Below are 26,033 nucleotides of genomic sequence, written 5' to 3'. Positions count from 1 at the left end.
CAAAAAAACACAAAAAATCAAAAAAATAAAAAACTTGATTTTAAAAAACCCAAAAAAATAAAAAACTTGATTTTAAAAAAACCAAAAAAAAAAAAAACTTGATTTTAAAAAAACCAAAAAAAAAAAAACTTGATTTTAAAAAAACCAAAAAAAAAAAAAAATTGATTTTAAAAAAACCAAAAAAAAAAAAAAAAATTGATTTAAAAAAAAAAAAAAAAAATAGATTTTAAAAAACCAAAAAAAAAAACAAAATTGATTTTAAAAAACCAAAAAAAAATAAAAAACATGATTAAAAAAAAAAAATAAATAAAAAACACTTGATTTTAAAAAACCAAAAAAACAAAAATATACAAACTTTATTCAAAAAAAATAAAAACAAAAATAACTTGCTAAAAAAATAAAAACATAAACACAAAAATTGCTTTAAAAACCCAAAAAAAAAAATAAAACACAAAACAAAACTTGATTTTCCCAAAACCAAAAAAAAAGCCTGTTTGTGAAAATCAAAAAGCCAAAAATATTTTTTTGTGGATTTAGGTATAAATATTTAGATATAATTATATTTTGCTACATTATTAAGATATCATTCTATTTTTGTCAATGAACATTTTATACTAAATGCAGAACTGAATGCATAACAACCATTAATAAAAACATCTCCTTATAGGAATTAAATAAATGTGTGGTTTGTTATTTCAAGGCTCAGTATCATTTTAGTTATAATTGTAAAAAAGTTGTTTACAGTGGCAATGGAGCTTATTTAGACATTTAAAATTACAATACAGTTGGCACTACAACTGCTCGACCATAACCTAGGAGACAGCCCAAAAGAAAGGCAAGCAATAAATATAATGCAAGATTTCATCAATAATTTTTTTATTGTCAAAAATTAGATATCCTGGCCCATTGCAATGGCCCCCCTACCCATAAAATAATTAACATATTGCTGTCTAACTTGACGGGCACTTTGGGGGGCCAAGCCAGTACGGACAGTATCCAGGCCTGGAAGGTTGGCTTCTATTTGTCCGGCCTCAGGCCCAACTGTGCCTATATAATTTGGAGCATGCTTATTTAAAAAGTTGTGCAGAATGCAGCACGATAAAACAATAAAATTAAGTTTGTATTCCGCCAAATTAATGGCTGTTTGAAACAGGCGGAACCGGCTGGCCAGAATTCCAAACGCATTCTCAACCACTCTTCTAGCTCTGGCCAGCCGGTAATTAAAAACCCTCCTCTCCGGGGTGAGTGTTCTTTGGGGGAATGGCCTCATGAGGTGCTTGCTGAGAGCGAAGGCTTCATCGGCAATGAAGACAAAGGGGAGTCCTTCCACGTTATCCTCATCAGGTGGCAATCCCAGGCCACCACTCTGGAGACGCTGGCAGAACTCCGTCTGGGCAAATACTCCTCCATCCGACATCCGGCCATTCTTCCCCACGTCCACATATAAAAAATCATAGTGTGCCGACACCACCGCCATTAAAACAATACTGTGGAACCCCTTATAATTAAAATAATATGACCCCGAATGGGGTGGTGGCACAATGTGGACATGTTTCCCATCTATAGCCCCTCCACAATTGGGAAAGTCCCAACGGCTGGCAAAATGGGATGCCACAGTCTGCCATTCCTGTGGCGTTGAAGGAAACTGGGAAATCAAAAAAGAAAACCAAAATCAATTAATTTGTAAGCTAACATTGCAAGAAAATTAGACAATTAAAAACATTATTCCCCAGCATCAGTATAACATTCAATAATTTAATTCTTCTGGAATAACTAATATGGAAAGGCACACTTATCAGATTGCTCACCCCCTCTGATGGAACATTGATTACATTTTAGGGGGTTGTGAAATCCCTAAAAAAAATTACTTTGAGGACACGCAGGAATTTAGGGACTAAAAAGGCTACAAGACTGCAGTTGTCGCACTCTGCAGGTGCAGTTGCTAACCAGCTTACAGTAAATGAGGTAATGTAAAAAGGCATTCATGTTGCAAGGAGTACACAATCACATGCAAGGGCAATTAATGAAAACACTTTGAGGCTTGCATATGATTTGATGATGGAAATCAGCAGAGCTTCTGCTCATTTACTAAAGCACTGGAACAAATGCACTTGTAGAGTGCACATGCATTTTGCAAAGTGCCACATATATTTGCTTTAGACAAATCAACACCACAGAACATTCCAGCAAATTTTAACGAGGGTGGGGGTGGGGGGGTTGTGAAATCTAGATAATTGCTCATTAGCAGCCAACTATTTGGAGTGAGTTTAGGTGGGGGTGGGGGGGTTGTGAAATCTAGATAATTGCTCATTAGCAGCAAACTATTTGGAGTGAGTTTAGGTGGGGGGGGGGGGGTTGTGAAATCTAGATAATTGCTCATTAGCAGCAAACTATTTGGAGTGAGTTTAGGTGGGGGTGGGGGGGTTGTGAAATCTAGATAATTGCTCATTAGCAGCCAACTATTTGGAGTGAGTTTAGGTGGGGGTGGGGGGGTTGTGAAATCTAGATAATTGCTCATTAGCAGCAAACTATTTGGAGTGAGTTTAGGTGGGGGGGGGGTTGTGAAATCTAGATAATTGCTCATTAGCAGCCAACTATTTGGAGTGAGTTTAGGTGGGGGTGGGGGGGTTGTGAAATCTAGATAATTGCTCATTAGCAGCAAACTAAATACACTCAAACAAAATACATTCCAAATGAGTAGACTAGGTGGATATGTTCCCATCACTTCATGCTGGGAAGGTTATTGAAGGAAAATATACATGCATGACAAAAAATAACAGGAAAAAAATCCAGCATGTGTGAGGATAAAAAGGGGACATTCACACTATATTGCAATGATGGTAAGTAGTGTTTGAAGCAAGAAATACATTATATTATCAAAGATTACATAAAAGAACATGTGATGCTAATAAAAGAAAAATATCTTACCTTAATATAGTCCTTCTGCAGGACCTGTATGATGGCAGAACAGGTCTCTGGGATAATGATCCCCAGAGCCTGGGGGGAGATGCCTGTCGAGAACTTAAGGTCCTGCAGGCTTCTCCCTGTGGCCAAATACCGCAAGGTAGCGACCAGCCTCTGCTCCGGAGTGATGGCTTGCCTCATGCAGGTATCCTGCCTGCTGATATAGGGGGTCAGCAAAGCCAACAAACGGTCAAAAACGGGGTCCGTCATCCGGAGAAAGTTCCTGAAATCCTCAGGATTATTCTCACGGATCTCACGGAGCAAAGGCATGTGACAGAACTGGTCACGCTGAAGCAACCAATTCTTGGTCCATGAACTCCTCCTCGCCCTGTTCATGGACTGGTCTTGGGCTGAAGAATAAACTACAGCACCAAGCACATACAATGCACGAGCTCTACGACGAGTACGTACAGGTAACATGGCTTCAAAACGGTCGGCTGGTCAGAACGCACTAAACAGAACGCACTGAAGAACAGCAAGGCCTGTGAAGAACGACCTGAAAATCAGGAACGAGCGGCCAATAAAACAAAGATTTCTCAATGCCAACTGACCAAACGCACTGAAAAGCAGATACAAACCTCACAAGCACAGACTGAACAACAGTTAAAACGAACTGAAAAATACGAGTCTCACAAGCGCGAATCGTCTCTCACCAAACTTCTACTAACACGAGATAAACACGAGATTAGCAGAAGGAGCCCAAAGGGTGTCGTACGGGCTATTGAACTTCCGTTTTATAGTCTCGTCGGACTTGGTGTACGTCACCGCGTACTAGGCTGTCGTACTTTTGTGTGGTCGTGTGTGCGCAAGTCCGTTCGTAACAAAGTCTGCCGCAAGTCCGCCGAAGGTACGTCGGAAGTCTGTCGGACAGGCTGTCGGACTTTTGTAGACGAAAAGTCCGACCGTGTGTACGCGGCATTAATCAATATAAAGGAGAGGACTTTTCTATTAATAGAAACTATCTCCAAGTTGATTCGAGAGGAGAAAGGGATTGTGCAAAAGATCTTGCCTTGTCTGTACAGAGAAAATGTAAAGAAAAAGTAACAGAAATTGCAAATTCCAAGACTGACTTTAATGAAATGTATTCTCAGGAACTGCTGAAAATGATAAATAATAACCTGAAGCAGCATAAATTTGAAAATCTCCGGACAACCAAATTGTTTGAGCTGGACCTTAAGCTTTGGGTTTTAGGAAATGCGGTCGTGATGTTTCAGAGAATGCATGAAGAGTTTGTCCGGCGTAATGATCCACAAAGCTACCTAGAGGAGATGAAACCTCAATACTTCTACACGTTCATCAACATGTTTGAAACAAGGAATGAATGTCAAAGAAGGGCTAAACAATTCTGTATGGTGTTAACACCAGCCATCCTGGACCACATCAACAGGTGCCTTGGCAAAGAGATCGTGGATGACATTCTCCAGAAAACTGGCCCTCAGAAATTCAAGAGTCGGAAAATCTTACAACAAGAGGTGCTCAATAAATTGCTTATTGATGGCTCTTCTGAAAAATATGCAGAATACATCAACAGCTATGAAGATTTCATGAAAAGATGGATCTCACAAGACCTTACTGAGCATTATAAATGCCAAAATACTATTCATGTATTGCAAACAAGTATTTTGCAGAGTCTTTTGAGAAAAATAAAACAAGCTCTTCAGGATGAAAAAACTCTTCAAGCCAAGACTATATATGACTTCTTAGCCGAGTTTTGTAACGTTTTGAAGAAAGAACTTGTCATTTCACAGAACAGTACAAAAGTCGTCCTTTTTGAAAACAATTTGAGTACTATTCAGCAGTTTGCACATGAGATTGAATGGCACCTATCTGACTTAGAAAAACTGGTCGAGCAAGACATAAAGTCACGAAACATAGAAACGATATTTTTACATTCAACACTGAAACCTCAGGATGAATTGTTCAGGAAGGTGATTGGATGTGACAAACAGTGTCCTTTCTGTAAAGCCCCCTGTGAAGCTGGAGGATGGAATCATAAAGAACATTTCGCAACTGTCCATAGACCGAGAGGGCTATCCCAACATGTCAATGAAAATACAAAAGCTCTCGACCATTCCATATGCTCTTCCAACATCATTTCTAATAAGGCTTTTAGGAATGCAGAAGGGAAACCCCACCCTTACAAAGATTACCAAAAATATTACCCAGACTGGGCTATCCACCCTGACACAACTGCCGATAGCTCGGATTACTGGAAGTTTGTTTTTATCCAGTTCAATCATTTATTTGCCAAACTGTACAATGCCAACCCAGCCAATCTTCCAGAAGACTGGCACAAACTGACAAGGGAAAAAGCTCTCAAGAGCCTGAATAAAACCCAGTGAGCCAAGAATAGATCATTAAACGTTGTAATACAGATTAATTGCTAATTCTCCAGCCTTAGAATGTACAGGTTCTCATCCTTGCTCTGGAACAAGTAGGGGGAGTGTTTAGATTTTTTGGAAAAGCTGCTAGTTCCAGGCCAGTAGATTTCTAGGTAACAAAGTTAGGATCAAAATGAGATAAGCCTGGAACCTGCACCTGAAAAAACTAGCCAGGATATGCAGATTATTTCTGTTCTCACAAGTTCCTTTAAAGGTCTGCTACCTTCATCAAACAACGATAGTTGAATTATTAAAATTTTTTAGTACATTTGTCTCTCTTTATCTATATAAAGTAAAAAAAAAACCCAGATATGTAGGTGGTTAATATTAATAGCACAAACGCATAAAATGTTTACAGCAGGGTCAGGAGGACAAGGTTCGTTAGCACCCAAGGTGAAATGCCAAACTTTCATATTGTTCAGTCCCATTTTATATACTTCCCTTGAGCCTACCTACGTGCCACCATTATATATATATATACACACACACTCACACACACACACACACACACACACACACCGATCAGCCATAACATAATGACCACCCACCTAATATTGAGTATGGCCCCCTTTTGCTAAAACAGCCCTGACCCATTGAGGCATGGACACCAAAATAACATCCACATGAATGGCAGGACGGAAGGTTTCCCAGCAGAACATTGCCCAAAGCACCACACTGCCTCTGCCGACTTGTCTTTCTTCTTATATCGCATCCTGGTGCCATCTCTTCCCCAGGTAAGTGATGCACCCGGCCATCCACATGATGTAAAAGAACACGTGATTCGTCAGACCAGGCCACCTTCTTCCATTGCTCCGTAGTCAGTTCTGATGTTCATGTGACCATTGTAGAAGCTTTTGGCTGTGGAAACAGGTCACCATGGGCTTCACAGCCCTATACACAACAAACTGTGATGTCAGCTTTTTTTCTGCTTTCACCACATCAGAGTTACATAGTTACATAGTAGGTGAGGTTGAAAAAAGACCATCAAGTCCAACCTTTGTGTTTGCTTTTTATGTCAGTATTACATGTATATCCCTGTATGTTGTGGTCCACATCAACCTCATGGACAACATGTTCACTTGCTGCCTAATATATCCCACCAATTTTCAGGTGCCATTGTAACGAGATATTCCCTTTACTTGTCAGTGATCATAATGCTATGGCTGATCTGTGTATATTGCATTCATAAAGTATTCAGACCCCCTTTCACTTTTTTCAATTTTGATATGTTGCAGCCTGACACTACAGTTGTTTAAATTAGTTTTTTTTTCTCATAAATCCTCACCCAGTACTCCATAATAACGAAGTGAAAAAAGAATTCTAGAAATGTCTGTGAATTTATTAAAATGAAAAAACTGAAATATCACATGTACTTAAGTATTCAGATCCTTTAGTAGTTTGTTGAAGCACCTTTGGTGGCAATTACAGCCTCGGGTATTTTTGGGTATGACGTGACAAGCTTTGCACACCTGGATTGGAGTATTTTTTGCTATTCTTCTTTGCAAATCCTCCCAAGCTCAGTCCGGTTGGATGGGGGCTGTTAGTTGACATCGATTTTCAGATCTCTCCTGAGATGTTCAATAGGGTTAAAGTCTGGGCTCTGGCTGGACAACTCTAGGACATTCACAGAGTTGTCCCTAAGCCACTCTTGTGTTGTCATGGCTGTGTGCCTAGGATCGTTGTCATGTTGGAAGGTAATCGTTCTGCCCAGTCTGAGGTCCTGAGCACTGTGGAACAGGTTTTCATTGAGGATATCTTTGTACTTTGCTCCATTCAGCTTTCCCTCAACCCTGACCAGTCTCCCAGTCCCTGCTGCTAAAAAACACTGCCACAGCATGATGCTGCCAACACCATGCTTCACTGTTGGGATGGTATTGGGCAGGCTATGAGCAATGCCTTGCTTCCTCCAAACATAAGGTGTTTTTTTTTTTAGTCAGAAAAATATTTTTATTTTGTTGTTCATTGTGCCAAATACATAGCATACAGGATATTGCAGAATAAGATATAGAACAATCGTTATCACAAGCTGCTTTGTCAAACATTGTATTGTACAGTCCATATGTGATTCAGATATTCCAAATGATATACAATGATACATGAGAAAGGCACAGTAGATGGAACTAATTAAGAAGAAACCAATTCAAAACAACAGAAAACAACATCATAAAGAAAAATAAGACAATTAAATATTCTTAACAGGCTCTGCATGCCCCCAGGGCCCTGGGGACATGTCACTCCCAAACATTCTACATGACCCACCAAAGTCATCATTACTACTGAAATCAAGTGTTATGCATCTTCTCTCATCAGCTATTTAAGTTAGCGTCTTTTAATTTTTATCTCTGTAAAAGTCTGTCTTTAACCAATTGATGCGGTGCCAACCCCCGGACATCCAACCAAGCCTGCCACATTGCATAGAATTTGCGTGGTGCATCTCTGTGTTAATATGTTAACTTTTCTCTTATTAGCAGGCTATTAACCTGTTTAACACATTGCCATCTAGTGGGAACCCTGGGATTTATCCAAAATTGTGCAATTAGTTTACGGACAACATATAGCAGACGAAGGATCACCGTGTGCATTGATGGGGATAATATCTCCTCATCCAGGGCACCCAGTAGGCATACCGTAGGGTTTCGTGGTATGGTGATAGTATAAACCTGAGATATTATGTCAAGGACTTCCTTCCAATAGCGGAAGAGTTTGAGACACTTCCACAGCATGTGCATGAGGTCACCATTGTCTCTCAGACATTTTGGGAAGAGGGGTGTGTCATGTACTCCCCATTTGTGAAGTTGTGCCGGATTCCTGTATGCCCGATGTAGCAGATAAAGATGAGATAATTTCTGAGAGGTGAATACTGATGTCAGAACATTTGGGGTTAAAAGAATTTATATTCATACATTTCATATATATATGCCTTTATATTGTAGATTTTTCAAATGAACATGAGAGGAGCCATTTTGGCTCTAAAGTTGAATCAGAGTTCATAGCCCATGAATAGGCATTGTTGCAAAAGTTGCTTTATGTCTTGAGACTGTGTAAAAATACCAGTATCCCAGGTTATATATCTTTTGTCTTTGACACTTATAGATAAGGGGAGTTGGTACAAACTTACACAGTCTGCAAAACTAAATAGTATTTTCAGAATAAACCACGTAACAAAAAGGGCTTATCCACAAATGATATATTTTAAATAATAATGTTTCTTTTATACATCTTTACAATGTATCTTTATTAGGTAACATTATATAAACCTGTTTACTACATATATATTATTATAAGGTTGCAAATATGGTATCTTATTTAGGAAATCATTCATGAATAACTGTAATGCCGCGTACACACGAGCGGACTTTACGGCAGACTTTGCCCGGCGGACGGGATTTGGTCGGACAATTCGATCGTGTGTGGGCTCCAGCTGACTTTGTTTTCTCAAAAGTTGGACGGACTTAGATTTAAAACATGTTTTAAATTAATCCGTCGAAATCGAGTCCGGTCGAAAAGTCAGCTCGTCTGTATGCTAGTTCGACGGACAAAAAGCCACGCTAGGGCAGCTATTGGCTACTGGCTATTAACTTCCTTGTTTTAGTCCGGTCGTACGTCATCACGTACGAATTCGACAGACTTTGGTGGATTGTGTGTAGGCAAGTCCGTTCATTCAGAAAGTCCGTCGTAAAGTCCGTCAAAGTCCGCCGAGCAAAGTCTGCCGTAAAGTCCGCTCGTGTGTACGCGGCATTAGGCTTATCGTAAGAATCCTTCACTTTCATGGCATTTACAACCCCAGTTAATTGTGTGGGGTATATTTTCTCATACACAGATATTTTAAGAAGCGCCAGGACGGTTGGGGATATTGACACTTGATTGTCAACCATTAGACAATTAATGGTGTTTTGCTAAGCCAAGGTCAGAAGGTCATGTCAATCACATTAAAAGTAATTTCTGATCTAACACTGCCCCTAAGAGGTTGAAATTGGTAATTTATTCAAAATGGCGTTGGTCTTGGTTGTCAAGGTAACATATAAACTCCATTGTCATATGACATCATCAATTGCATAATCATGAGACACACACACACTTTTTGGGTGAGATAAAAAGGAGAGACAGATAGCAGGAAAAGAGAGCTATGGGAGGGGAGCTATGGGAAGATCTGGAGGAGCTCTGAGGATGGCTGGAAGGGTCTATCTCTAAAGTGGAAAGAAGTCTCTTTTGGGACTTTGCTTCTCAAACTGACAGAATTCTTAAATACCTGGTAAAGTATTATTCTTTCCAATGTATACCTTTTTAGGTAATTGAATTGTTTGGTTGAGCATATGTTTGACTAATCCAATCCATTGTTAGTTCTGCTTTGGAGTGAAGTGAATTCTAACTGCGGTATGAATTTGTTTTGCTTCTAAACGAAGTGAGATACATATATATTGTTATATCTCATAATACTGACTTCAAAGTTTTAGAATCGGATTGGTTATAGTATATGTTAAACCATTGATTCATTCTAAATCTAAAATATAAGCTTTGATCAAATTATCAAGCTGTGCACAATATAACAATTTTTGTTTGTGCATATAAGAGTGTAATAAGAAGGTCTGTTGGTTTTGATAAGAGTGTAATAAAAAGGTCTGTTGGTTTTGAGAAGAGATCACATCATAGTATTAAGCAGTGGCGTCGCTAGGGGGTGGCTTTTGGGGCTATAGCCCTGAATCTGGGGCCCATAGCCCCAAGTCTCTGCAGGGGTCCACAAGGGGAGGGGAGGCTCTCTGGGGACCCTGATGTAAGTGGGGGGCTCTCTGGGGACCCTGATGCAAGGGGGAGGCTTTCTAGTGACCCTGATTTAAGGGGGAGGCTCTCTGGGGACTCTAATGTAAGGGGGCTCTCTGGGAACCCTGATGTAAGTGGGGGCTCTCTGGGGATCCTGATGTAAGTGGGGGGCTCTCTGGAGATCCTGATGCAAGGGGGAGGCTCTCTGGGGACTCTGATGTAGGGGGGGCTCTCTGGGGATATATACACACACACACACACACACGCACATGTATATTACTGTATATACATGTGTATGCCCGCCCAAGCGTATGACTTTCTTTACTACGCTGCTATGGGCTCTAGAACCAGATCTTTTGTACACCTAGCAACGCCTCTGGTATTAAGGTAAACAATATTTTTTTCCACAAGTCCGTGAAGTCACAGAAGGCTATTCACAAGTTGCCAGGTTTAAAATGTACAAGTATCATTTAAGTATTGAAATGTGGTATTTTGTTATAAGAAATTTGAATGAGAGAACTGTGAATATTATCTGAACCATCATTTATCTTTGATATGTAGAACTATATCCATTTATTTGTTTTATCACGAAATATACCTGATATTTAATTTGCACTGTTTTTTTTAAATAAATAAATATATATTTTTAAGCAATATCATTTGTATCACTTGTCTTCAAAATAGCACGGATAAACGAACTTGAATTTCTTGTTGGTATTAGTAGAAAATTGTAAATCTCCCAAATCAAAGATTTGCATATTTTCATGATTACAATACTATTTTATTATTTCAGTATAAACATTCTGACACTGAGACCAGGGGGGGCGGAGGCGAGGCAAAGATTCCACGTCTCCCCATCCATGGCTCCTCCCATTTACGCCTACAAGGTAGGCTAGCGGGATCTTGGATTGCATTGAGAAGCATGTTGTAACATCTGGAGATCATACCTTTCTTTTCACCTTCCATTAGGATCCCCTGTATCAGTGAGTGGTCTGTCAATTTTTAAACAATGTTGAAAACTGGAGATAACCAGGTGCAAATTACGCCGCCCCTGACCTGTATTACCACCTCCGCGCTATGTTATTAAATGTCAAAACCCTACCAAAGCTGCCACTTAACAATAAAATGTATATAAACCGAAGTCACCAAAGGAAAATTATAGATGAAATAGTGGCGCTAATCCCCAGGTGGGGAGATGTCAGACACTCTTATCCAGCCAGTGAGCTGAATACAGAAGTGACTAGAGAAAAAGTGAAAAAACATATATTGCTAAATATCCCAAAAAGTAAAAATTAATATTAAATAAAATAAATTATTCAATAAATTCAATATGAGCTAATATAAATTATAACACTCAGTGAAAGTGATATACAAATATATAAATCCAAGAAAAAATATATCATGAAAATTGAACACAGTAAATATCTATAAAGTCCAGAAACCAATCAATCGTGAAAAATAATCGTGAAAATATTTTAAGAAAGTCCAAAAAAAGAGTGAGGGTGACTCCAAAACTGCTCAGCTGTGTTTTCAAACATCCACCACACCTCTGTGATGTGAATCCACTCCCTGCTGGGATTCAAACTCACCAGCTGTTAAGGCCTCTCACTCTCGTGTTTGGCCTGACAGAGCCTCTAACCCACCAATAGTGTAATCTCGTTTAAAAGATTTAATCACATATAAAACAACTTGTAATGAACTCACCTTTAAAATAAAGTAACAGGCAAGTCACTTCACGGCAAATGGAGAACTCCCACAGCACAGCAAGCAATAGCAACTGAAATAACAACCGGCAGGCCCCGGCGGACCCAGGAGGTGTGTGTGCTCACGTTCGTCTCACCCGTCCGCAGCACTCGTCCCTTCACTGGAGCTCCGCTCTGTCCCCCTTCACTCCCTCCTCTAGCACTCGTGTGAGATCGCCGTGTAGCTACGCCCCGACATGTTTCATCATAAAGATTTAATCATGGGGTTGGCTAACCGGCGAATCAATCAAACTATTTAACCACACCAGAATTAAAGGGGGCGGGTGCAATTCACTCAGTGTTCACACACTTCCTGTGTCTCTGTGTGTGCAATCTATAGCCCTTCCCTTCATTCTGGTTCACAGTTCTATATTGAATATATTTCAATCAATGTTTAAAAGGTATTTTACAGGTACATGCGTGGCGATCAACTTAACAATATCCCTTCCCTCTACATTAGAACGCTAACCATCATACCAAGGGGTTATTACTTCCCAGATATTTCTCACAAAGGTTGAATTGTCTTAAAATGAATCATTTCTACCCCACATTAGGAGTCAGTACAATATATCCACATTGATAATGAATATACATAGTGAAAAATATTCTTGTGAAAAATATTAAAAATAGAATAAAGAATAGGATAAAAATAAAAAATGAAAAGTGAAAATAAAAATTAAAATTACAATTAAATTAAAAAATAAATTTATTTATTATTTATTTATTTTTATTTTTTATTTATTTATTTATGTATTTATTTATTTATTTTTTATTTATTTATTATTTATGTATTATTTTTTTTATTTTTTTTGTATTTTTTATTTATTATTATTTATTTTTTATCTTATTTATTTATTTATTTATTTTATTTTTATTTTATTTATTTTTTTATTTTTTAATTGCACACACGGAGACACAGGAAGTGTGTGAACGCTGAGTGAATTGCACCCGCCCCCTCTAATTCTGGTGTGGTTAAATAGTTTGATTGATTCGCCGGTTAGCCAACCCCATGATTAAATCTTTATGATGAAATATGTCGGGGCGTAGCTACACGGCGATCTCACACGAGTGCTAGAGGAGGGAGTGAAGGGGGACAGAGCGGAGCTCCAGTGAAGGGACGGGTGAGACGAACGTGAGCACACACACCTCCTGGGTCCGCCCTGGCCTGCCTGTTGTTATTTCAGTTGCTATTGCTTGCTGTGCTGTGGGAGTTCTCTATTTGCCGTGAAGTGACTTGCCTGTTATTTTATTTTAAATGTGAGTTCATTACAAGTTGTTTTATATGTGATTAAATCTTTTAAACGAGATTACACTATTGGAGCTTCTTTTATTTTTATGTCATACTACCAACCTGAGAAAAGCGGTGTTCCTATGGAGCAGTGGAGGTGTATGCTCGCATGTTAACCCCCATGTAAGTGGGTTAGAGGCTCTGTCAGGCCAAACACGAGAGTGAGAGGCCTTAACAGCTGGTGAGTTTGAATTTCAGCAGGGAGTGGATTCACGTCACAGAGGTGTGGTGGATGTTTGAAAACACAGCTGAGCAGTTTTGGAGTCACCCTCACTCTTTTTTTGGACTTTCCTCAAATATTTTCACGATTATTTTTCACGATTGATTGGTTTCTGGACTTTATAGACATTCACTGTGTTCAATTCAAAATAAATATAAATAAATAAAAAATAAAAAATAAATGTATTACAAAAAATGTGCATGGAACCTACCATCAATAATGGGGGAAGAAAAACTAAACAAAAAAAACACACTGACCTACCTGATTCCTACACTGACCACTACACTGACCTACCTGATTCCTATACAGACCACTACACTGACCTACCTGATTCCTATACAGACCACTACACTGACCTACCTGATTCCTACACTGACCACTACACTGACCTACCTGATTCCTACACTGACCTACACTAAAATACACTACACACTACACTGCCCACTATGCTACACTGCCCACTACGCTACACTGCCCACTACGCTACACACTAAAATGCCCACTACACTACACACTAAACACTAAACTGCCCACTACACACTGTACACTACACTACACACTAAACTGCCCTCTACACTACACTGCCCACTACACTACACACTAAACACTAAACTGCCGACTACACTACACATTAATCTGCCCACTACACTACACACTAAACACTTTTTAGAACTAAATGTGTACCTCAAAATGGGATTTTAAGGGCAATGCAGAAATTGGCAGTGTTGAATTATAGTTAAAAAGAAGTTTATTGATACAAAAACGAATAGGATATACATGAACATACACATTGATCTATAGTTAAGAATAATTATAAAAACATCAGATATATGGAAACATATGATGCATCCTACTGCTAGTTACAAGTACCACCCCCGATAGGTGTGATGGCATCCTGATAGCAGATTTCCAACGCGTTTCTACTTATTGTAAGGATAAAGTCTTCCTCAGGGAGGGACTGCATCACATTCTAAAATTTTAAGTAACAGCATGAATATTGGTATATACTTAAATATTTGTTTGTTACCTATATCTACAGAAATCGCATTACAACAGAAAAGTATAATATGCAACTTACATTTGCATTTAACTGTGAAAAATCGGTTTCCCAGTGCTGGCAGGGGTCCTAACACGTGATTGTCAATGCTGCTCAAATACCCTCTACGGGATGGCCTGGTATATTGTGAAGAAACCAGTATTTGGCAGTCGTGATAATTAAACAACTGAAAAACATGAAGGTATAAGGGAAATGCTAAGAAATTGAACATCAAAAAGGTCAAAGAATGGAAATAATGGTGATTCGTAGGGGAAATAAGGTTCCCCAGGGCCATCATAGAGTAAAAGAGATCAAATACCTTAAATTGATTGTGTCAGGTGTATTGTTCCAAGTGGCAGGGAGCTCCGGTCCTGGAGTACCTCTCTGTAACAAAGCCAGTTGTGGAATGCTGCCTGTGGCCATCCCTGGCGTCCTAATATATGGGGTGTGGGCGTGGCTAAGTGATGGGCGTAGCCCTATTCTAGGTAGAGTCTCACATTCATTGATGGTGCAGTGGAGGGGGTGCGACTTCAATTGGCTGCTGTCACTGTTTAGAGGAAGCACCTTTGTACAATGTATTGAGGGGGAGCGTCCACAAGCTTCCCTGTTGTCTAGGTAGCAGACGCTTGGACCTCCTCCTTCCTTTTCTCCTCCCCGTGACGTGAAGCCTATTGCTTACACGTAGCCCATGTAGTATGGGCACGGGGTGAGGCGGGGAGAGAGGTGCGTCTGGTTGCCGGGGCAATGTGCATATGACGTTGGGGTCACATGGCCCCGACGTCAGTTCCTAAAAGAGGGAGGGGCGCCGTGTGACTCCACAGCGCTATTGAGCAGTCTTATCCATGTTAACCTGCTAAGACTCTACACCCTACCCAGTCAGAAACTATATAGGAGAGTTTTTCTAATTAAGCTTATTTACTGTAATTACTGTAATCTCTTTTGTGTAACTATTTTGTATACAGTATTATGTTAATTGCTGTTATTTCTGCAGATGCATTTTTTTCATGCGACTGTGCCATATGAATCCGCCTCTCAGTGCTGAAACAAAGGGCCAATGATACCGTTGCCATTCTGCCCACTATCCCTACCCGGCACAGGGGGGGGCCATGACGCAACATCATGGCCCGAATACCCCGAAGGCGTCAGATCTTATTTTGATGCCCCGGGATTTCCTACTGTGTCAGTGGTTATAAGCCCTAATTTTGATGTTCTGCCATTCGCTCAATGACAGTACAATCATCATAAAGAGGTTTGGGCATATTTAAGAATAAAAATCTCCCTTCACATTCTCTTATTATATATATTTCATATTTCATCAGTACTATCCCCATTTCAATCAATTCTTTGCAATTCTTTTATACAATTTTTCTTCCTTCCTTTTTCCATCTCTAATGAGGGAGTATAGACCTGCTACTTTTTGTCCTACTTGTCACTGTATATCTTGGTGACATCTATGACATCAGCATAGAACAGTACCCCATACACCGCTGTGCATAGTCTGATACTTTTTTGTCAGACAGCGGGGCTACTATGCCCCGATGCCCGGTTTAACATGGATAAGACTGCTCAATAGCGCTGTGGAGTCACACGGCGCCCCTCCCTCTTTTAGGAACTGACGTCGGGGCCATGTGACCCCAACGTCATATGCACATTGCCCCGGCAACCAGACGCACCTCTCTCCCCGCCTCACCCCGTGCCCATACTACATGGGCTACGTGTAAGCAATAGGCTTCACGTCACGGGGAGGAGAAAAGGAAGGAGGAGGTCCAAGCGTCTGCTACCTAGACAACAGGGAAGCTTGTGGACGCTCCCCCTCAATACATTGTACAAAGGTGCTTCCTCTAAACAGTGACAGCAGCCAATTGAAGTCGCACCCCCTCCACTGCACCATCAATGAATGTGAGACTCTACCTAGAATAGGGCTACGCCCATCACTTAGCCACGCCCACACCCCATATATTAGGACGCCAGGGATGGCCACAGGCAGCATTCCACAACTGGCTTTGTTACAGAGAGGTACTCCAGGACCGGAGCTCCCTGCCACTTGGAACAATACACCTGACACAATCAATTTAAGGTATTTGATCTCTTTTACTCTATGATGGCCCTGGGGAACCTTATTTCCCCTACGAATCACCATTATTTCCATTCTTTGACCTTTTTGATGTTCAATTTCTTAGCATTTCCCTTATACCTTCATGTTTTTCAGTTGTTTAATTATCACGACTGCCAAATACTGGTTTCTTCACAATATACCAGGCCATCCCGTAGAGGGTATTTGAGCAGCATTGACAATCACGTGTTAGGACCCCTGCCAGCACTGGGAAACCGATTTTTCACAGTTAAATGCAAATGTAAGTTGCATATTATACTTTTCTGTTGTAATGCGATTTCTGTAGATATAGGTAACAAACAAATATTTAAGTATATACCAATATTCATGCTGTTACTTAAAATTTTAGAATGTGATGCAGTCCCTCCCTGAGGAAGACTTTATCCTTACAATAAGTTGAAACGCGTTGGAAATCTGCTATCAGGACGCCATCACACCTATCCGGGGTGGTACTTGTAACTAGCAGTAGGATGCATCATATGTTTCCATATATCTGATGTTTTTATAATTATTCTTAACTATAGATCAATGTGTATGTTCATGTATATCCTATTAGTTTTTGTATCAATAAACTTCTTTTTAACTATAATTCAACACTGCCAATTTCTGCATTGCCCTTAAAATCCCATTTTGAGGTACACATTTAGTTCTAAAAATTACAAGGGATGCTTGCAATGACACGGCCAACCCTCTGAGTCATACATTTATGTAAACACACTAAACACTTAACTGCCCACTACACTACACACTAAACTGCCCACTACACTACACACTAAACACTAAACTGCCGACTACACTACACATTAATCTGCCCACTACACTACACACTAAACACTTAACTGCCCACTACACTACACACTAAACTACACACTAAACACTACACACTAAACACTACACTGCACCCTACACACTACACTACACCCTAAACTACACTCTAAACACTACCCACTACACACTACACTGCACACTAAACTGATTTACTGGCTGCTCCCTCTCCCCAGACCATGTCCACTGCCCTCAGCAGCCCAGCAATGCGACTCACAAGGGAGTCTCTCACTCACCTGCTTTTCTTCCATGATCTGCTCTGCCTCTACAGTCTGTCACACTGCCAGACTGCCTGCCACAATGGGGAAACGATCTGGGATCCGATCCAGACTCCGGAGGAGAGGAGGAGGGGGGAAGACAGTGGCGGCTCACAGCTAAGTAGAGGTCGGCCCCACTCACCAGCAATCGAGGACAGGCCAGCCCTGCTGCTGCACATGACCTTATTCGACCAATCATAGGGTGCCAAGGTCCATCCTGTGGTGGAATATGGTGGCCGAAGCACGGAGGCACTGGTAATCAAAATTAGGAGGATGGAGCCAGGTCACACACACTGGTGTGGGATTTCGCCCCCCCCAAATGTTGTACCTGGGGCAACGGCACCCCTTGCACCCCCATGCTACACCACTGGTGGTAGCTCCCTCAAGAGTCACCCACGATTCCCTGCTGGGTTTCTAGCTTGGCACTCCAGATACTTCTCAAGCTTCACCCCTGCTGACCGGCTCAGTCCCTGGCTTGACTCACAAGGCTGCTCTACAAGTGTCCCCTCCACTGGTTGGGTCCCTGACTTGATCACCGCCTGAAGTTTCCCAATTGTCCACCGTGGCCATTCGGGGAGAATATGGTTCTGGTTCTTGCTTCAGTTACTCCCTGTGGTCCCTGGTAAAGGTGGTTGGTCCCTTTGTGGCGACAGCTTCCCTTCTACCTCCGACCACTGACAAGTTCTCCAGCTAATAGAACCATCACTTCTAGTTGGACTGCAAGCCGCAATCCCAACCCCACCGCTGCTCTCTTACTTCTGGATAGGACCTCAGACAGCCTAGCAGCCAGATGCCCCCGGGATAGGCCCAATCTCCGGCCTATCAGCCTGGGGCACACGACACACGTCCACCCAGACAGCCATCCGGGTAGCACAGAACACAGATCACCTTACTCAAACTGAATATATAGGCTCTCCCAGCAGGCCAAGGGATTTAAGAAAACCCCTGCTCATAGGCTGAGATACCCCATATACCCATAACCTGACCTTGAGTTGTCCTTCTCATATCTAGTACCACCAACTGCCCGGCCACCTAGTGGTAGAAGAGAAAAGTACAACCAGGTCAAACTTAGGGAGAAATTAATGGATCTCTAACAAATGACCAGGGTAACTACTCCTGGCAAGTAAGTTATACTTTCTTGCTCTGTGCAATCGTTTTGCACAGAGCAGCTGTGATCCTCCTCTTCTTGGATCCCTTGCTGGCACCCTGGGGTGTAGAAAAATGGCAGCAGGTGCTCTGGCCTGATAAGTCAGAATGTGAAATATTTGGATGTAGCAGGAGGCAGTTTGTTGGGGTAAGGGCTGGAGAGCAGTACAATAATGAGTGTCTGCAGGTAACTGTGAAGCATTGTGGAGATTCCTTGCAAGTTTGGGGCTGCATTTCTGCAAATAAAGTTGGAGATTTGGTCAAAGGTGTCCTCTATGCTGAGAAATACAGGCAGATACTTCTCCATCATGCCAAACCATTGATTATTCTGCAGCAGGACAGCCACCCCAAACATACAGCCAATGTCATTAAGAACTATCTTCAGTATAAAGAAGAACAAGGAGTCCTGGAAGTGATGGCTTGGCCCCCTCAGAGCCCTGATCTCAGCATCATGTAGTCTGTCTGGAATTAGAAGAAAAGACAGAAGGATTTGAGGCAGCCGACATCCACAGAAGATCTGTAGTTAGTTCTTCAAGATGTTTGGAACAACCTACCTGCCGAGTTCCTTCAATAACTGTTTGCAAGTCTACCTAGAAGAATAGTTGGTGGTTTGAGGGCAAAGGGTGGTCACACCAAATATTGATTTGATTTGGATTTCTTCTCTCTTCATTTACTTTCCATTGAATTAATTGATAGAAATAAAATATTAACACTTCTATTTAAGAGAGCATTCTTCGTTTACAGCATTTTTCCACACCTGCCTAAAACTTACACAGTAAGTGCTTTGCATAGTACTGTATATACAAATATATATATATATTATATTATATATATTATATATATATATATATATACACTACTATTCCTTTATATTGGCTTTTGAGATTTACAAATGCAGAAATATAGAAATTGGATGAAAGGTTTAGCGCTGGGAAACACTTTTTGATAGATAAAAAGTGTATTTTATATACAACATTATAGATCAGACCAAAATGAGGGACAAATGAGGGGGAAAGAGGGACAGAGGGACATTGCTCCAAATCAGGGACAGTCCCTCAAAATTAGGGACAGTTTGGAGGTATGCTATTGCTGTCACAAGGGATGTCCTTTCCTTTTAACAGCAATAAAAAAAGTGATAAAAATTAAAGCAACAGTTTAACCATTTATAGACTAGAGCCTCTTTCTGAGATTTGGTGTTTACAAGTTAAAAACAATTTTTTTCCTAGAAAATTACTTAGAACCCCCAAACATTATATATTTTTTTTCTAACACCTTAGAGAATAAAATGGCGGTCATTGCAATACTTTATGTCACACCGTATTTGCGCAGCGGTCTTACAAGCGCACTTTTTTGGAAAAAATACACTTTTTTGAATTAAAAAATAAGACAACAGTAAAGTTAGCCCAATTTTGTTTTATATTGTGAAAGATAATGTTCCGCCGAGTAAATTGATACCCAACATGTCGCGCTTCAAAATTGCACCCGCTCGTGGAATGGCGACAAACTTTTACCCTTAAAAATCTTCATTGACGATTTAAAAAATTCTACAGGTTACATGTTTTGAGTTACAGAGGAGGTCTAGGGCTAGAATCATTGCTCTCGCTCAAGCGATTGCGGTGATACCTCACGTGTGTGGTTTGAACACTGTTTTCATATGCGGGCGCTGCTCACGTAAGCGATCGTTTCTGCACGTGAGCTTGTTATTTTTTTTTATTTTACCTTTTATTTTTCACACTGTTCTTTAAAAAAAAATGTTGTCCCTTTTATTCCTATTACAAGGAATGTAAACATCCCTTGTAATAGAAAAAAGCATGACAGGTCCTCTTAAATATGAGATCTGGGGGTCAAAAAGACTTCAAATCTCATATTTACACTAAAATGCAATAAAGAAATAAAAAAAATAAAAATTTTGTCATTTGAAAAAAAAATAAAAAATACATGGCCCTTTAAGAGCTATGGGCGGAAGCGATGTCAAAACCCCGCAGTGGTATGGAGACGGGTGGGGGTCATCTTCCCTTCACTTGTCTCCATACCCAGCCACAGGAAGGACCCGATCGCCTCCGCCGCTGCCGACGGCTCCGGTAAGTGGCGGATGGCACGGGAGAGCTGCGGGAGGGGGGCCCTCTCCCGCCGCCGATAACGACCATCTCGCGGCGAATCTGCCGCAGAGACCACCATTATCGGAAACCGGACCGCTGGCTGAAGACGAGGATACCGGGGTTATGGTAGCTAGCTGCTGCCATAACAGAGATATCCTTCTTCAAATTGCCGACGTATATCGTTGTGCGGCGGTCAGGAAGTGGTTAAAAAGAGACTAAATAAATCAGTTTAAAAATATAAAATAAAAGTGCCCCCATTCCCCCGCTCTTAAGCGTAAACCCGGACACAAGCGCTGGACCCGCGTGCAAGTAGCGATTGTTCCTCACATGTAAGGTATCTCTGCAGTAATTCTAACACCAGACCAATAAATAAACGCTTATTGCGATTTTTTTTTACCAAAAATATGAAGAAGAATACATATCAGTCTAAACTGAGGAAAAAAAATGTTTTTTATATATTTTTTGGGGATATTTACTATAGCAAAAAGTAAAAAATAATGCGTTTTTTTCAAAATTGTCGCTGTATCGCAATAAGCGTTTATTTATTGTGTAAATCTAAAGTGATAACCTGTAAAGACTTTTAAAGCGTCACCTATGGATAGTAAAATTTACATTGTTTGACGCAGTTGCACGGGCGTGTGCAATTAAAGCGTGACATGTTTGGTATTAATTTACTTAACGTAACATCAACTTTTTAATTTTACAAAAAAAATTGGGTTATGTGTTGTATTTTTTTGCATAAAATTTTTTTTTTTTTAAAGTGTATCTTTTCCTAAATAATTGCGTTTGAAAAAACTGCTGCACAAATACTTTTTGACATTAAAAAAATCCCAATACCCATCAATTTATTCTCTAGGGCCTCTGCTTTAACCAGGATTTGCCCCCTTCCTGACCAGAGCACTTTTTGCGATTCAGCACTGTGTCGCTTTAACTGACAATTGCGCGGTCGTGCGACATTGTACCCAAACAAAATTGACGTCCTTTTTTTCCCACAAATAGAGCTTTCTTTTGGTGGTATTTGATCACCTCTGTGGTTTTTATTTAAAACAAACAAAAAAATAGCGACAATTTTGAAAAAAAACGCATTATTTTTTACTTTTTGCTATAATAAATATCCCCAAAAATATATAAAAAAACATTTTTTTTTCCCTCAGTTTAGACCGATATGTATTCTTCTTCATATTTCTGGTAAAAAAAAAATCGCAATAAGCGTTTAATGATTGGTTTAAGCAAAAGTTATAGCGTCTAAAAAATAGGGGATAATTTTATGGTATTTTTATTATTATTATTTTTTTTTTACTAGTAATGGTGGCGATCAGCGATTTTTATCGTGACTGCGACAGTATGGCGCCTCCTATCCGGACCTCGCGAGATCACATACACTTACGTGATTTTGTGCAGCGACGCCAACCTGCCGCAGTTAAACTGCGGTGGCTGGTCCGCAAGCGGTTAAAAGATATATAATATTTGGGGGTTCTAAGATATTTTCTAGTAAAAAAATACTGATTGTTACATGTAGTAAGCAAAAAGTGCCAGAAAAGGCCTGGTCTTCGAATGGTTATATAAACAAAAATTAGTTGACTTGCCACAAGAGGGCAGCAGAGTACCATTATCACTCTACATATTCTAACTATTACTGTATACTACTAATCAGAGAGAGATTGTTTTCTGGAACTTGTATTTTCTGGTCGCTCTGCAGTGTTTTTACTGTTGACTTTTTCTGTATGTGAACCATGCTCCATGTTGATTGTTGTTTTGTGGGAGCCTGTTGGCCCCGATATTTCCTGCAAAAGAGAGAAGAAAAGTGCAGACAACATATAAGGTTTAATCATAAATGAAAAGACAAGGGGCAACTCACATATAGTAGAATAAAAAAAGGTTCATCATGTAAAAGAAGCCGGGATGTCAGCGGAGTGGAGAAGGCCGGGTGGAAGTCTTCAGGGAGGAGCCGAGAAGCAGAGATGGCGCTGGAGCGCAGCGCTTGTGGAGTGACGTCACCGGGGGAAGATAATTCCTGTATTATGTTAAATCCCAATATGGATAAAAAAATAAATTAAAAATAAAGTTGGATGAGAATAGTGATGGCTCTAAGACACACTGGGGTTGATTCACTTAAAGCAACACAATAGTCCAGAGAAAAGTTGCAGGGTCACTTTTCAGGTCGCGGTACCCGGTATAAAATGTAAAAAATGTAAATTATACTTAATGAGAGACCTGAGCCTGGGATAATGCACAGAAACACCTTGGAGAAATTTGCTTCATGTCAGAAGCAGGGGTGGCTGGTGAAGGTTTACGATGGGGGGGCACCAGACCACGCCCTTCCTTTTTTGACCCCTCCCACTTGGTGAAAATGAATGTGGTTTCAGCGGAATAGTGGGTGTGGCTCTAAGTTGGTGTGGTTAGCGTCTGAGATGAATGAGGGATGGAAGGAGAGAGGGATGGAGGGACAGCAGGCCCAGATCCTACACAACAATAGAAAAATGTGTATTCTAGAAAGTTTAACAATCAGCAGATAAAGATACTCCAAATGCCTGGTGTTAGCACTTCAATCATTCCGGCACCATGGTTGTTATGGTGTCAGGATGATTGTTTTTTGTTTTTTTTTCTTTCTTTTTTTTTTTCCACATCAGTGTCCACCTTTGAGAGACTTATTTCAACCTGACGTTCAAAACATGTCCATTCTCAAGTTCACATCATTGTGGTAACATTTAAACAAATAAAGAAAAAAATAATAGAACAGATCACAGCGAAAAGATAAAAAACAGAAGGGAAGTCCCTCAATTTTATTTATGCAAACTGTTTTAAAAGAATCTCGGTCTATGCCACCTTCCCCCAACTTCCCTCCCTCTCTAACTTCCCCCTAACCCCCCACCCCCTCCCCACCTGCCTCACCACTACATTTTTCTTCCTTTCTTTCCCTGGTGTTTTTTTTCTTCTTATGATTTTATACTTTCTACCAACTTCTGCTTATAGCTGTCCGATGTTTTGTATTTTACCCAATTGTTCCAGACACTAGCATATTTATCTACCGTATATACTCGAGTATAAGTCGAGTTTTTCAGCACATTTTTTTGTGCTGAAAGTGCCCCCCTGACTTATACTCGAGTCAAGCACTTTTCTGCAGCAAAAAAATTTATTTTCCGAACCGAATTTGGGGCCCCGTATCTCAGGGCCACTTAGTGCTAGGTACCCCACATTTGGTGTACAAACCCAGTAGAACTGGTAACACAACATATCCAAAGCTGGAGTTCCTAGCACCAAGTGGCCCCGAGATACGGGGCCCCAAATTCGGTTTGGAAAATGTCATTCTCTTCTGCAGAAAAGTGCTTGACATTTTCTGAACCGAATTTGGGGCCCCATATCGCAGGGCCATTTGGTGCTAGGAACCCCAAATTTGGTGTGCAAACCCAGTAGCACTGGTATCACAACATATTCAAAGCTGGAGTTCCTAGCACCAAGTGGCCCCGAGATACTGGGCCCCAAAATAGGTTCGGAAAATGTCATTCTCTTCTGCAGAAAAGTGCTTGACATTTTCTGAACCGAATTTGGGGCCCTGTATCTCAAGGGCCACTTGGTGCTAGAAACTCCAGCTTTGGATATTTTATAGTGCTAGTTCCACTGGGTTTGCACACCAAATTTGGGGTCCTAGCTTTAAGTGGCCCTGAGATATGGGGCCCCAAAGTCGGTTAACTGTGTCCATCTGCAGCAATGTCATTTCGGGACCCTTTGGGTTCAGAGACCCCAAATTTTGGCTGCAGCTTGGGGGCATCTAGGAACCCTTAACTACCAACTTTGAAGTTTGGGGGACCTATGGCTGCAAATGGGCACAGTGAGGCTGCAAATGGGCACAGTGAGGCTGCAAATGGGCATTGTTGACCCTCTTTTCCATTTACAGTAGCTGTGCATTTCTCACCCTCGTCTTATACTCGGGTCAATACGTTTTTCCCATTTTTTTGTGGTAAATTAGGGCCTCGACTTATACTCAGGATGACTTATACTCGAGTATATACGGTAATTGTCCTTGCTCTTTATACCAGAAAAAATCAATTTTGTGATAGTACTCCACTTGGTTAAACCATTCTCTTATGTCTGGGCTTTCAGTCTTTAACCATTTTTTTGGGACCAATCCCTTTGCAGCGTTAAATAATTTTGACGTTACCTTTTTCATGTATTGGTTTTTAAGGGAGTCGGTATCATGAAACAGACAAACCAGTCTATTATTTTCTAGCTTCTCTCCTGTTATCATCTTTACACATGTAATTACTTCTTGCCAAAATATATTGATTTTTGGACAGTCCCACCATATGTGTATCATTGTGGCTTTTTTTCCACAATTTCTCCAGCATAATGGTGATCTTTCCTGGGTAATTCTATGGAGCCTCTCCGGAGTCATGTACCACCTGACTAGGAACTTATAATTCATCTCGATGGTGTTGACGTCCCAAGCTTGATTATATCCTCCTGCAATCATTTTCTCCATTTGTTGCTCTTCCAAATTTATTTCTAATTCTTTTTCCCATTTTTCTATGACGGAGGGTCTTTTTTGGCCCTCCAGATCTGATAGGAACTCGTATACTTTTGAGATGTCTCCCTTGAATGGCATTGGTGTCGCACAGAGTTTTTCCAAACAACTCAATTCTTCTCCATCTCTAAACTTATACGGTGATGTAGTGACTAAGTGCTTTAATTGAGTGTATTCCCATTCACGTAATTTTCCACCGAATTTAATCTCTAATTCTTGTGCAAATTTCATTTTCCCTTTCCTAATGATATCTTTAATTTGTGGATTCTTTATTTTAAGTCTTCAGGATTTATCTTCACCCGGTGAAAAAAACTTTGTACCAGTGAGGGCGATTAGTGGTGAGTTATGTACCCACTTTTGTTTCCGGTGTAATGTGTCCCAGATTCTGAAAGCATTTTTTGTCAGTTCATGTGTGTTTAAATCTAATGTTCTATATTTATTTGATATCCAGATGTTCTTGTGCAACGTGGTTTTACTTAAGGTGTTTTCTATCTCTATCCATTTTTTTCTCTATCTTCCAGTGTCAGGATGATTGAAGCGCATTATTTCTATTATTACATTGTAATATAAAGCGAAATCATTCAACTCACCATAATGCAGAATCAGTGGGAGCCCTGAGTGTGTCACTAGCCACGTCACCTGCCACCAGATGCCATCAGGTGCCCCCAGCGGAGTCCGTCCT

At 40.5% G+C, this 26,033-nt stretch overlaps 2 protein-coding genes across 6 annotated transcripts in view; both read left to right on the top strand.

The window, feature by feature from the left end:
* The window catches only part of LOC141148280 (interferon-induced very large GTPase 1-like), a 203,949-nt gene that overhangs the window by 96,115 nt on the left and 81,801 nt on the right, over positions 1-26,033 (top strand). The window lies entirely within an intron of this gene.
* Positions 3,657-10,757, top strand: LOC141148281 (interferon-induced very large GTPase 1-like). Its single transcript, XM_073635570.1, has 2 exons — positions 3,657-9,929; positions 9,963-10,757. Exon 1 carries the CDS (start codon positions 4,044-4,046, stop codon positions 5,304-5,306), a length of 1,263 nt encoding a protein of 420 aa, XP_073491671.1. The 5' UTR covers positions 3,657-4,043; the 3' UTR covers positions 5,307-9,929; positions 9,963-10,757.

This window comes from Aquarana catesbeiana, linkage group LG06 (genome assembly GCF_042186555.1).
Source record: "Aquarana catesbeiana isolate 2022-GZ linkage group LG06, ASM4218655v1, whole genome shotgun sequence".
Taxonomy (NCBI): domain Eukaryota; kingdom Metazoa; phylum Chordata; class Amphibia; order Anura; family Ranidae; genus Aquarana; species Aquarana catesbeiana.
The sequence above is the reverse complement of the archived record's forward strand: the minus strand, read 5'-3'. Positions and strand labels throughout refer to the sequence as shown.

Coding starts and splice junctions, on each gene's coding strand:
- LOC141148281 (XM_073635570.1), top strand. CDS start 4,044: ATGTATTCTCAGGAACTGCTGAAAATGATAAATAATAACCTGAAGCAG.